This window comes from Lissotriton helveticus, chromosome 12, assembly GCF_964261635.1.
Source record: "Lissotriton helveticus chromosome 12, aLisHel1.1, whole genome shotgun sequence".
Classification (NCBI taxonomy): Eukaryota; Metazoa; Chordata; class Amphibia; order Caudata; family Salamandridae; genus Lissotriton; species Lissotriton helveticus.
Genome location: NC_136073.1, coordinates 14,572,147 through 14,586,127, shown reverse-complemented (window position 1 = coordinate 14,586,127; position 13,981 = coordinate 14,572,147). Strand labels below are relative to the sequence as shown.

General features: G+C 46.8%; 1 protein-coding gene across 2 annotated transcripts in view; it reads right to left on the bottom strand.

Annotated features, from left to right (window-relative positions):
* Positions 1–275: 275 nt before the first annotated feature.
* The window catches only part of PLPP2 (phospholipid phosphatase 2), a 65,781-nt gene continuing 52,075 nt past the window's right edge, over positions 276–13,981 (bottom strand). Inside the window, exons 2-6 of one of the 2 annotated variants that reach the window (XM_078669536.1) lie at positions 10,289–10,440; positions 7,543–7,817; positions 4,986–5,043; positions 3,979–4,155; positions 276–3,452 (exon numbers count right to left, since the gene is read on the bottom strand). In XM_078669536.1, the coding sequence (XP_078525662.1) occupies positions 3,318–3,452; positions 3,979–4,155; positions 4,986–5,043; positions 7,543–7,817; positions 10,289–10,440 (797 nt within the window). In that variant the 3' untranslated portion in view covers positions 276–3,317. Of the gene's footprint in view, positions 3,453–3,978; positions 4,156–4,985; positions 5,044–7,542; positions 7,818–10,288; positions 10,505–13,981 lie in introns of those variants that run through there. The other variant, XM_078669535.1, reaches the window with a different exon arrangement.

The following is a 13,981-nucleotide window of genomic DNA, read 5'->3' as shown; positions in this document are numbered from 1 at the left end:
CTCTGTCTATCATCTCCTTGTGTTTGCTCAGAGAGGTTTTAGCAGGAATTACCACAGCTCGTGAGACTTAGTGGAGCTCAAGGGAGGTTCCATTAAGGGAGAATAGGAGGGGGGTTGTTAAGTGTTCTTGGGGGAGCAGCTCGCAAGATCTTGCCTGCCAAGCATGTATATTGCTCATGTGAAAAACATTAAAGTAGAACATTACCTGTAGATCACCGTACTGCAGCAAAAAATACACAGAAACCAATGACAACAATGAAACCATACATGAAAAGTGGAATATTCCAACTTAGAAATAATTCTTTTAATATGTCTGTATCCAAAAAAAAAGCAACAGAATTATTACAAATATCAACATTTTATAATTTGGCGATCAACGTCTTTCTGATTCTAGCACAAGTGGTTACATCCAGTCCCATTCTCCCTACTCTCTTCTCTCCCCTCACCTCAGCTCTAGAACCCCAGATCCTGGCCCACTTTTGGGGAGAGCTCAGAATGGCCATTACAACCTCTCGATGTTTGAAGCATGCGGCTTCCGAGCATTAACTCTCCCTGGAACACGTTACCGCCCCCCACTTCATCGAAGGAACTTTCTGCTCTATACCCAATGCACCACAGAACAAATCCCTCCAAAACCACATATTCATCAGAACATGACCCCCTCAAAACCAGCCATCCAAGGAGCATGGTCCCCCCAAACTAGGCAATCACAGGAGCAAGCACAGCTCTTTCAAAGTCTAATATCTCAAGTTTCTGTGTTGACCATCAAGCAGTAGACTTGTGTTCAAACAAAAGAAGTTGAATCACCCTCTAGAATTTAAAGGTTTTGAACTATTTTTGATCCTGGGCAAATCAACATAGTGGCTACCAATGAAATGTGCCCACACAACACCAGTCTTTCTCTGAAGCCAATACTGGGCTATGATTGGTATCGGAGAGTTTGGTCACTGGTGGATGTTTCTGTACCATCTTGGAGTGCTATAGTTGTGGTGGTTGCCAGCACAGCACCGGTGTTTATCGTGTGCGTTTTCCGTACCTTATAGTTTTGTAAATGTTGGGTACCAATGCTAAGAATTGGTGCGTGTCGACACAGCACTGGTTTTACCTTCCTGATCCACACCAAATGGCTTGGAAGAATACTGCAGACTTTGGAAATTCAGGATTCTAATGTCCCTCAATGTTGTTTACCATCCTCACCGAATGCGCACCAGTCTCTGCCTTGTACGGTAGAGTCGTTCTGGCCATTTCATGAAGGCCATGGAAATTCTACAGCTTTTGGCAAATGTTGTGGGTATTTAGGATCCAGCTGCTAAACGCCATAAGGGATGGCACAGCCACACCCGTCGTCAGGGATAACCCAAGAGAAATCTAACCCAATAAGGAGCGTCAAAGGAAGTGTTGAAAGCGGAGAGGCCGGATTCGACTCCTATAATTCATTAAGGGTTGGAATTCTAGGGGCCAAGCGTAGGAGTAGAGGGGAAGCTGAAAACCTCTGGGACAGTGGAAACAGGTATTACACAGAACTCCTTAAAAAAAAAAATCCCTCCCCCATCCAGCACCCACACACAACCCATCTTTTCCACAGCAGCGAAAAACTCTAGCTACTCATCAGATTTGTCGAAAGGAGAGTTAGGGAGATCTGGAATGCTTCCAGGTGAAAGGCTGTGACCCGCCTTCTCAAGATCCATTCTTCCGGGATGAAAATTCCTATTTAGAATCATCTGCGAGAGTCCCTTCCTCGCACCCCCACCTCTGTATTTACTAAATTTGAAATCAATTACATTAAATTCAAATCACAACTATCTCAATCCCTCCTTGAATCTATTTTCTGTGACTTGAGTAGAACTAAAATTGAGCTATTTCACCTTTGGTTAATACAGAATCCACCTCACACTGTGTTTTTTTTAATGGGAAGTTAGAAGGCAGCCGATAGTCTCAAGACCTGTGATTTTCTGATAGTCCAGGAACTGAACAACATTTTGGTGGAAGAGGGAAACACAACTTTCTTGGCACAGAGGGAGGGAAAATAAGATTCAAACACTCCAACAACATTGACATGAGGTTCTAGGAACCAAAGAAAACACCCAATGGTCAATGAGGAGGTTCTCGAAGTTGCATTCGGATGTTTGCTCCTGGAGGCGGCACGATACGATGAATTACGAAGCTGCACCTGCCCATCACAGAAGGCTTTTGTCACAAAATGGAAAAGATGTTTTCTGGAGAAAAGTCACATTTGTAGTTGTATATCGTTCTCCTGGCTGAGTTGGGGTGTCACTAAATTGAACAAAATGCAGAGACCATGTCCTAGTATAGAGTCTTGCTGAAGAGGGTGAAAGTGAGATAAACAACCCAGTCACTGAGGCCACCGTGGGATGATGGCCGTCTCGTGTCAGAATTTCCCACCTAGGTGAGCGACAGCCTCAGAGGTCAGGCAGGAGCACAGCATGATGGCCTCGGTCATAAAACCCAAAATCTACCACTATTGGTCAACTGTCCATGCTTCCTGCCTCTTGACCCCAACGTGCACACCCAGCACTACGCACCACACCATGAGCTCAAGACCCACCTGGACGACAGTCGCATTTGTGGCTTAGAAAGGCTTTTTAGCGCAGTGTTCTGGGAGCAAGATTGGAGTTCTGAAGAGAAGGGTTGTGGGGTGGAAGGCACAGCCATTTCAAGGTTGCCAGCATTGAGGCAGCAACTTCTAGGGAGGGTGGAGGCATGGAAAACAAATTCAGTCACGTGCTGCCGCGAGTGATGCATCACAGCACAAACAGGCGTGTCGGTAAATAGCCATTGTATGCAACGCCACATCCAGTCGTGCAACAGGCGCAGTACCTGGAGAACTGGCATTTCCAGATTACACAGAGACCCAAGAAGTGGAGAAGCCATGTGTGAACTTTCACTCCGAGAACACACAATGGTCGATAAAATAAGGTGCTTGTGGAGGAAGTTGGGTCAGAAAGCGCAAAGTACACAGCTCGCAACAAAGTGGGGTACAGCGCAGGCCCTGCCGGGTGAAGACATGTCCATGGGTACTTCTCCTGACTCCGAAGGGCCCCGAGGGTGGTACCATTGGTTGGGATGCACCATTAGCACAATCTTCCATGTTAGCATCCTATGTACACTGCTGTCAAAGCTCCTCCAAGTCAGGACCCCGAAGGAGACAGCAGGTTCCGTACGGTAGCACTTTTTGCGCCAGATATTCACAAGACAACTGTACAAACAATTCAGTCAATGGTCAATGTCCACTCTGCCGGGTGAGTGGCAGCACGGCAGCCGTCTACGCTTGGCTAGCAAGAGGAGGCGGGTTGGAATCAGGGAGCCCCCCTGTAGGCGAAGTGGTTGTTGTCCGTGTCGCTCAGCTGCAGACTAGGCTTGCTCTCCATCGCATCCCCCTCGCACTCGAGACGACATGGTCTCACCTTGAAGAAGTCGGAGACGTACCGGACCTGGTGGGAAAAAAGAAATGGGATTTAGCGAAGGGACAAGGGGACACGCTTTCAGAGGGGGGGCTGCTGCAATGGAGCTTAAAACCACTCCTGGATGCCAGTCCTTAATTTGTGAAACAATAAAAGCCAGGGTGCTTATCAGGAGGCCGCTGCAGCGTCTGTCACACATTGCCCCTCCTAGCTCTGTCTGCAAATGACTGCAGCAACACAACCACCAACATTCACACTCTTACAAATGTGACATTTCAGAATATTCCTGGCCCATAAAGCTATAAGAATGGCTTGGGTGGCAGGTATTAGTCATTTTTAATATATATTAAATTAATAAACAACTGCTATTGGGCTCGTCTCTAAATTAGACAGATAGTGCCACCATGTGGCAGACTGTCATAAGTGTTGGTGTTGACAATTAAGTGCTGGTACGGAGCACCAGAATCTAACGGCTCAAATTAAGCACTGGCCGCACTGCTGGTGGAGAATGAGAGGGACTGAAGGCATACTGAGATCGGAGCGGCTCACTACTTACAATTATCACTGCCACGAGGGCGCCTTGGGCCAGCCCAACCAGCACGTCGCTCCAGTGGTGCTTGTAGTCCGACACTCGCGTGTATCCCACGTAGACGGCAAATGACACAAGGAAGAACTGGATGGTGGGACGCAGCAGCCGGGCCCACTTCCCAGCTAACCGGGCCTGGACGTAGAGCTGTGGCAAGGGATAAGACAAACGTATAATTAATACATAATCATGCCACGGGTGGGCAAGTCGATGTAGAGGATTAACATTGCTGCTCGTGAGGGAGGCAAACCGGAGTCCAACACACAAAGGACCCCATTCATCCAGCCGAGCAAACTTTAAATGTTCTATGCAAATTACCAAACAACCCTCTCTTGGCCGATGCCTTGGAGCAAATGGACACCAACAGACAGTAGCGGCCGACAAATACAAGTATTGGAGAGCCCCTGGATACTTCTCTTTCCTGCCCGCGCCCCAGCTCTTACCCTAATAAAGTGTAAAAAGTTAAATCTTTGCAGTAATGAACTCGGACACCTTGTGTCCTGGTGTCCAACCAACGGGTACGATAAGGAGCCACCGCGGTAGGAAGCTACTCAGATCCTCGGGACACTTGTGTTTAACCCACTTGCTCCCCGCGCCCCCACTACGGTGCAGGAACCATCGATACCCTTGCGTCATCCCCCACCATACGTGTTGCAGAAACCATGACCATAGTAGTGAGCTGGGGCTTCCTTCATCGTCTCCAATCGGTCCTGCTTCTCTGGGGTGCAGAATCCATCGCTCCGCCTATGAGCTGCACCCCTTGTACCTTCACGTCCACCCAACTGGGGACCCCTGGGGTGCTACGAATGGACCCATGAGGGTGCTACTGAAAAACTGACTGAGATGCATCCAACCACGTCACGCGTGAACCCTCCAAGAGGTAACTGAAGCATGACCCACATACACTTGGAAAATAAATAACTGGGTGCTTTCCAGTCTGCAAAATAAAGAGGCAGGAAGGGCGGGTGGATACTCACAGCCAGAAACAGCATGCAGTACATCCCAAAGGAAGAGTGTCCGGAGTAGAACGACAGCCTGCAAAGAACCAATCGGCAATTAGAAGCGGTGTCAACATAGGTAGCCCCGCCCTGCAGCAACCACCCTCCAGCAACACATTGGAAGAGTCCAGGCAGGCTCCGTGGAGCGGCCACTGGCACCTACCGGCCAGAAGCCTTTCTTACGTATGTCCGTATGTGTGTATGTACCAGGTTCACGTTACATATAATCCCTTGAATACCAAATGAAAGGACACCACACAAGGTATATATCTGTAGAGCGCTGGCATAAACTATTCACCTTTCAAGACCTAGGATATGGGTCTCTTACTCATCGTACCCTAGCGCAATTGGACCTTTTTGTTTGAAGCCGTCCGTTCCATGCAGTTTCACGATATAGACTAGAGTTCTATCGAGCAGATTTAAGGATATCAATTTTGATCCATATCTTTGTGGCCCTGCTGATGTAGCTTCTAACAATCCATTTAGTGTTGATCATCAACACGGATGTAGTGCACATAAAGTTAGCCTCCTTCCGAGAATTAATATACTGAGAGCATACCCTATATCCACCATAAGGTCTCTTCGTAAACCTTACTCATGGCTTCCTGATGAAGGCTTTTAGCCGAAACGCGCGTAGGAATTACAAGAAATCTTTGCCATGATAGAATTTATTATTGTTTTGATATTATAAAATGTTTTTTTGTCTTAATGAGCTTAGAAGATAAGATCTGAATTGTAAATTCTGTTGAAATCTGAAAATATGTATTTAAATGGAAAATGATTTTTGATATGAAGTAAATAAATTTGTTAAGTAAAAAGGACTGTTTTCTGAGTAGCATATTGCTATATTTACATCGTTATTCGTTCCAATATATCATGTTGTTTGTCTAGGTCCAGTATTTTAAATTCTTTACTCCTAAGTATATTTTCACAATTGATCTAATTGCCCCGATGTAGGACTAATAGTTGGGGGTAACAGCGCAAACTTCCCTCACGACCTACTAACTTCTACAGATCACAACATTTCTACTTTTAATAAAAGTTTTCAACACAAGGTGGTTACTTTTTCATTTGAGATTTTTTATTATTTATTTTTTGTTATTTCTTTATATTATTCTTATTAGATTTGAAACAATAGTTGGGGGTACCTCCTTTTCTTTACAAACTATGTACCAGGTATGGTAACGAAGGGATCACCTAACTAGAATCGCGGGACAAGCACAAGCCTGGAGAGTCACCCTACCTCTCCAAGAGTACACTTGCCCCAGAGACCCCTGGGTGCCAGCTAATGGCGATAGTACCCTCCCTCAATAGAGGAAACTCGCTGCCCTCACCCTTGGGTGGTAGCGAAGCATGGCCATGCCCACAAACCCTGCTGGAATGCAAGTGAAGCGGAGCGTGCTCATACGATCACTTCAGCGTGTGCACATGAATCTTGGCTACTCCTTACTGGACTTGACCATCTTTGGTAAAGCGTGAGACACCGCGCAGCTCCCATGAAAGGCATCCAACTCCTTAAGGGGCGAAGGAACCATATTGTCTCCCTCTCAGACCCCTGGCGCATCCTAGGAAACTCTACGAAGCTACCTTTACCCAGTAGCCAATAGTCAGGTGCCCAAGATCACTCCAAGTGATGCAAGCCAAAATTGTATAACGCATCCAGACTCCCTGATACCTAATCTATTGTAGCGCCTACATGCCTTAAACAGTTTTCCCCAAGCCTACTGGATTCTCACTACATTTTCTGCATCATATGTTTTGGGAATTATGTTTCTGTCTCAGCACTTTATTTTCAAACTTTATATTTGCATTCTGCGTTCTCCGCTTGTTAATGTCGCGGTCTTGCATCTAAAAGCTATGTGTGGGCAACTGCTCTATCTTTGCTCAAAAAGGGTTTTATGACCCCAAACTCCAGAGGTGGATTTGAGGACGTTCTGTGTGAGTAACATCTTTCAGTGGAGATAGGGAATGTTTCTTCACCCCACAGGTACACAAGGCAATGTTTCCTAAAAGGTTAAGAACTTACTCTTTACGCCACACCTGAAAGCCATATAGTGGGTGTAATGTAGTGGTACTTGTATAGCGCACGATTACCCGGAGGCATCTCGGCGCTTGTACGAATACCGCTGAGGAACCCTTCCTGGCCTTTCCCTGTGAGGTGTCCACTCCTGGGCACCCCCAAGGTGAAGCCAGGCATCCCAGCGCTGTTGGGGCCGTTGTGGAGATTAAGCAAGCTATTGCCCAGAGTTGCAGAGTGGGACTCCATGATTGGAATAGGCACCGAGGCGAGAATTATCAGGTCCGAGGAAATTGAGCCCAAGACCCGCAGAGGCGGGAATTGAACCCTGGTCCAGGCCAGACCTCTGCATCAGGGTCTGCCGCTCTAACCATTGAGCCACAATTCTCCACTGTAAGGAGTCCGTAAACACGCAAATACTAGAACATTCATGCTTACATGCAGGACTTGTCAATAGTCACAATTTCTTTTCACGGATACCTTATGCCAATGCGGTGCGGTCCGCGTGAAGGCACTTACCTGGATTCAGTGACATTGGCTACGCTTCCTCGGCAGACGTCCTCGAGCACGTACCCGGTGCAGTTCACCTTTGACCAGTCGGGGTTACAAACAGCCAGGAAGTTGGGCCGTGGTCGGCCGATCATGTACTTGGCCAAGTCGGTGAGGGACTGGCTGACCGAGGCCCCAAAAAGGAAGGTCCCCACCACCTTGTACACGGCGGCAAGGTAAGTATTGAACTCAGACTTGGATTGCAGTCGCTTGGCGTACACCAGGTAGGCCTCTCCAGTGGTTATCTGCAAAAGCCAACATATATGTATCATACAACAACAAAGGTAAGGGTTTGAAGGAGAAAATAACAGCTGAGAACTTAAGTATCACATGTCGCGCCTGGAGACGCACAAGAGTGGCACACACAAGCACACCACACCACACCTTGTTGAGTGTAAACAGGACGCAGAGCATAGTTATGCAGATTGTATTTGAGGGAAGGGTAAAGTTTGCCTTCAGCCTTTTGGCACTAAGTCGCATTACTTGTTTCTGAAATAAGGTTCAATAATCACCAACATGTTTCGGCATTTCTGGCTTAGGCAGGGTAACTTAGCTGATCTGCATCAGGTTTTCTTTATGCTAAAACGAAGCATTATCCAGCAACAAAGCAAGTTACAGCTGATCAGCTGCCATGATACATCCCTTTAGGCTACAGCAGCGCCTGTAATACAATGTCTTGGGAAAACCACACCGTAATCTAGACCCCACGCAAGGACATTGTGTGATGCAAACATGCAGTAGTGCTATATAATACTTTTGATAGCATTGCTAGGGGCTGCTGATAGGACATTCAGTTTGAAAACAAACAATATGTTTGCTTGTATTGAGAGGAGTTGGCCTAAAGGCTAAGGCGGTCGACCTCGAATCTGGGGAACTGGGTTCGAGTCTCTGCAATGACGCACAACATCCTGTGATTCTGGGCAAATGACTTAATCTCCCCGTGCCTAACAAAAATGAATGAGTCCTCATGTAACGCATCTGATGCTATGTAAAGCGCGCCGATACCCGATACCGGGTCAAGTTCGCGCTATACAGAACTCCGTAAAAAAAAAATATATATATGTTACAGCCCACTCTCCAACCCAGAAAAAGAATGCTCAGTCACACTGATGACATCAGTTTGTGCACTTGAAGCTGAACAAACAATGAGGATGCAAAATGCACACAACATGTTCTGGCATTGATGAGTGGCGTCATGCAGTGCATTCTGGGCGACAATTGTAGGAACTTTATTAAAGGCAGCATGGACGGTGACGAGCTGGGGGACCTCTGAAACCCAGGACAGCCCTTAGGACAGGGTGGGAACCAAATCTGGCAGTCCCTAGTGCCAGGGCTGGACCACCGGATGCAGGCACTGTTACTTAAGCTCTCACCCAATCAAATTCTGCAGCGTTGGAGGCTTTATCCCCATTGGCTGAATATTTTCTCTCACTAAACTGCTAGTTAATCTTCTGTGAGTGATTGTTGCTCATAAAAGACACGAATGAGGAATACCTGCCTCGCTCTGCAGTATGAGGAGAGAAGCCGAAGCCGGTGTGAGTTGAAACATAGCGTGGAAAGACAAACTGTTCTAAACTCAAGCGTAAGTGGACAAGGTCACACCATATGTGGACTCAGCATGAAGAGAACCTTCAGCTTCCCACAGTTTCCAAACCAGCACATGGAGAAGACAGACTCCCCAAGCCTCTGGCCTTCCCCTCTACACGGTCATACCGGTCTCCTTGCAAAACAAAAACAGTGGTTCTGTCGGGAGTCACGTATACTTAGTTTCTAATGTACTTAAAACGTGTGATGAATATGTAATTAATCATCAAATGCAGGGAACACACAAACACATAACGATGAACTGAGTTCAGAGAATGAATTCCTTTTTACTCTTTGTATAAATCAAGAATATATATAAGGCTGTCCAACACAATAGAGCACGTGGACTGTGGAGCAATTAGTGACTGATCGTGTTAAGTGACATGGTACTGTACAAAAATAACATATATAACACATATTTACACAGATGGACGAATTTTTAAACAGATGTCCAACATTCGATACATAGACCACAGCAGGATATAGTATTCCTTATTCTAGTTGTGGGATTGCGTGGATAAGTTGAACTAACAACGTCAACGTTTCGACCCTAAGATGTAGTGCAGATTCATAAGCATCTAAAGGCGGGTCTTCATCAGGACAGGAAGGGATATGACAGCCAAGTGGCAAGGAAGTGTATTGATTTGCTTCCTTGTGTCCTACTCGTGGAGGTGTCAGCCAACACCCCTCAGGATCGTCTGTTCTTTGCAGACACCCAGCCGGTGAAATAGGGTTGGGTGCCGCCGTAGCGATCGCCAAGGATTGAGAGAATCAGGAAAAGACGTCCTAGTCTGTCTGAAGCTTGCAGCGAATGACACCTGTCACCTTAGCAACTAGCTCTGGGTCTGAGGAGGCAACTGGAAGAGAGGTAGGACTACAGGAGCAGATAATTGCCTCTGCTTCATCTTTCATTGGTGGAAGTGAGAGGCGGTGCCACGCCACTGACTTGGATGCAAACCATGGGTTAGTGCAGACGGATCCATTATTAGGAGGCAGGAAAAAATACGAAGAGCTGCACCGACAAACGTGTATCAGTAACGTGTATCAGTAACGTGTCAGTCGATCCTGTAAAAGACATAAGAAGATGGCCTTGGACCATAAGTACACAACAGTGTCATAGTACGATACTTACAATGATGACCACACTGGGGATGGTGACCCCGGCCATCAGGGCGTGCGTGATGGTGTCATCGCGGTACGGGTACCGGATACTGCTGTCGCTGCAGTAGAATCCTCGCTTGTATGGAGAGTTCACCAAGGACAGGATGATGAAAGGCAGAGACGCTGAAAGTAAAAGAAGAGCAAGGTGAGAAACCAACCAAACCCATCCTTGGCACAGGTCAGACATGGCTTGGAGAGGTCCCACAGCAGAAAGATCCTCAGAGGTTGGAGCTGGAGTCTGACACATGTATGAGCGGCAGAGGGAGAGACATGGGAAAGAAAGGAACGAATGGTGGAAAGACCAGAGGGGAAGGAGATATCGGGAACCAACCTAAAGCAAGGACACATTGAAAAGAAACCAAAGGTAAGGAGCAAATAAAAACCAGCCAAAGGCAAGGACACATCAGGAACCAACACAAGGGAAGGAGACATCAAGAACCAATCAAAGGCAAGGACACATCAGGAACCAACACAAGGAAAGGAGACATCAAGAACCAATCAAAGGCAAGGACACATCAGGAACCAACACAAGGGAAGGAGACATCAAGAACCAATCAAAGGCAAGGACACATCAGGAACCAACACAAGTGAAGAAGATATGAGGAACCAACCCAGGGAAAGGAGACATCAAGAGCCATCCCAAGGGAAGAAGACATCAAGAGCCAATCAAAGGCAAGGACACATTAGGAACCAACCCAAATGAAGGAGACATCAGGAACCAATTAAAGGTAAGGATATATGAGGAACCAACCCAGGGGAGGAGACATCAGAAACCAGCCCTGTGCTTTGAATGGCACAACGCTAATCTGTGGAGCAGGTTCTACTGTGAGGATACACATTGCATCCAGGTTCTACTATGGAAAAAATACTATGCATCCAGGTTATACTATGGAAAAAATACTATGCATCCAGGTTATACTATGGAAAAAATACTATGCATCCAGGTTGTTATACTATGGAAAACAATACTATGCATCCAGTTTATACTATGGAAAAAAATACTATGCATCCAGGTTATACTATGGAAAAAAATACTATGCTGCTCACACTACTCACTTCTCACTAGTGGAGAAGTTAGGGCATGACGTCATGGCAGGTGAGCGTTGTAGGGGAAGGGAAATCCTTTAATGAGAGTCATTTTCTCTCTGGATTTCTCTTCTCTTTTGAAACTCAGGAGCAGCAACATTGTCGTGGTGTCACCAGGGCTTTAAGTGGAAGCTTTTTCAATATTATATACAAGCCATAGTTGCTGCTTATTTATCTTATGCAACTAACAACCATTGACAAAGCAAATAGTCCTGACTTGTTGTAGGTATGAGGTTACTTGTTGTATCATAGATCTGGATACAATGACAGAAACAGCAAAATACAAGTCGGGCGGCACACTATGCTAAGCACAGATTTTTAGCTTGCGTGTTTTTAAGCCACACCCCTTTGAAAGACCCCCCCCTAGTTTTTTCATTCCACTTAAAGCCCTGGACATACCACAAAACCTATGTGGTATGTGGCACGTATGACAGTGGTCATTTACATACACCACAAACTATGCAGTTAGCGGCACACAACAGTGGTGATTTGCACACTCTACAAAGTCTTTTTTGGCAGGCAGTAAACTGGCAAGCTACAGATTCCCCACAATGTGGTCAGAGGTACATGAGTGGTGATTTGCCTGCTGGGGTTATGTATAAACTATCAAGCAATGAATGTTTTTCACACTAGAACTATGAGACGCTATCACAGTTGCAACTGTACTTGAACAGACAACTTCGACGTCTCTGGGCTGACCATGAAAAATCAATAACTTACCCCATTCCTAGCTGCATGAAAAACAGCTCTTGCAGCCCGTGCTTAATTTGTGCAGGTATTTTCCGGTGCTCGGCACCCGCACTTATTTGAAAACATATACACATATTTATGTGAATCTACCTCTTGGTGGCGCTGTGTGTTTATTTTTAGGCAAAGTTAATTAGTTGAGCATTTAACTATTTAATTCACATTTAAAACATATTTAAAGCCAGGCTAAAACCGGAAGCTTAAAGGGCCATGTGCATCGGTCCGGCTGCTGCGGGCCCACATTAAAAAACTTGGGCCCCGGGACTTAATGTGTACAAATTAAGCACTGCCCGCGACGGTCTCGTGCAGGGAGTTCACGCCTGTCTGAGCATCAAGGATCACTCATGGCCGGACAGAGACTCCAGAAGTACCCTGGCACACCTGACGGGCCCCGCTGGCAGGCTGGCATATTTACCATCGTATTATTAGGAGCAGAGAAAGTTTGGCCTGGCACGGGAACAGTGATGGACATTATGCACAGACAGCTTTTTTAAAATGTGTGTTATTTCTCTTGGTCGGCAGTTTTGTATGGGCGCTTGTCCTGCGTGGCACACTGTTTTAAATAGGCGCCGCCTCTCCTGTGCCACAAATATTGCCCGCTTTGACTCCATTTTTTTGGAGCTGGCGCATCATTTCTTTTATAGGCGAATACATGAATTTATAATTGCTAGAAATAGCTCTCCCTCCCACCTTGGCAGTTAGTTCAGTCCTATTCGGGCATTCCATTCGCCCCCTTCCCCAGAAAGGACTCTACCATCACTGGATAGAAGGGGGTGAACATGGTGCGCCCAAAAAGGTTTTTAGAAGTTCGAGACAGAGTTGTGTAGTTGTAGAGTGGTCCCACTACACAACTCTGTCTCGAACTTCTAAAAACTTTTTGGGCCTGTCCTTTAAGCAGTTTGGTCTCATTTATTTTAGGGGTGGGCGGAATTTGTGTAATCGCGTTACGCAAATCTCCGCGAAACGGTAAAAAATCTCCACGAACACGCAGAAATTCCGTGAACACGTGGAATTGCTTGTTCGCAATGCTTTTTTACTGTTAGCAATCGCTGTTTGCGTGCTCGGGTAGAAATATCTCGCGGACACGCATTTGAGAACGCGAACAAGGAAAAAATTTCGCTAAGTCGAAGGACCCAGAATTTTGGGCAATTTTGCGTTCTCCACTGAACTCTAAATAAGCCAAATTCCGCAAATTCCACGAGCGGAACTGAATTTACCGCCCAGGCCTAATTTATTTCCACTGGAAGAGTCGAGCTAAAATAAATATCTAAATGGAAAATGTCCTGAGGGCGGGTCTTCTGAAGGACTCTGCCCCGGCCCCACAGGCCTTTTGATGCACCGGCCAATCAGGCGCGCTGGCTCTTTCTGGGCACCTTCTGAGGCCAAGGGGCCCGCTTGGCACCAGTGAAGCTAGACCCCCGGAGGGCAGACCCAGCCCTGGCCCGGAGCGCCTCTGGCCGCTCAGCCCAGATACATAACATTTTACAAGCTCCACATGTGTGCCCAAGATGGCTTCCAAGGGAAATGACATATTTGTTGATGCGCGCGCGTCACGATGGGAACGAATCCCAATGCCAGGAACAGAGCATGCGCTGTCTCAACCAGGAGTGGGCCCCGCCAGTGCCAGCCCCCAACACAGCACCCCAAGACTATCCTCACACAGACCTCTCCTCACACACAGACCTCTCCTCACACACAGACCTCTCCTCGCGCACAGACCCCTCCTCGCGCACAGACCTCTCCTCGCGCACAGACCCCTCCTCGCGCACAGACCCCTCCTCGCGCACAGACCTCTCCTCGCGCACAGACCTCTCCTCGCGCACAGACCTCT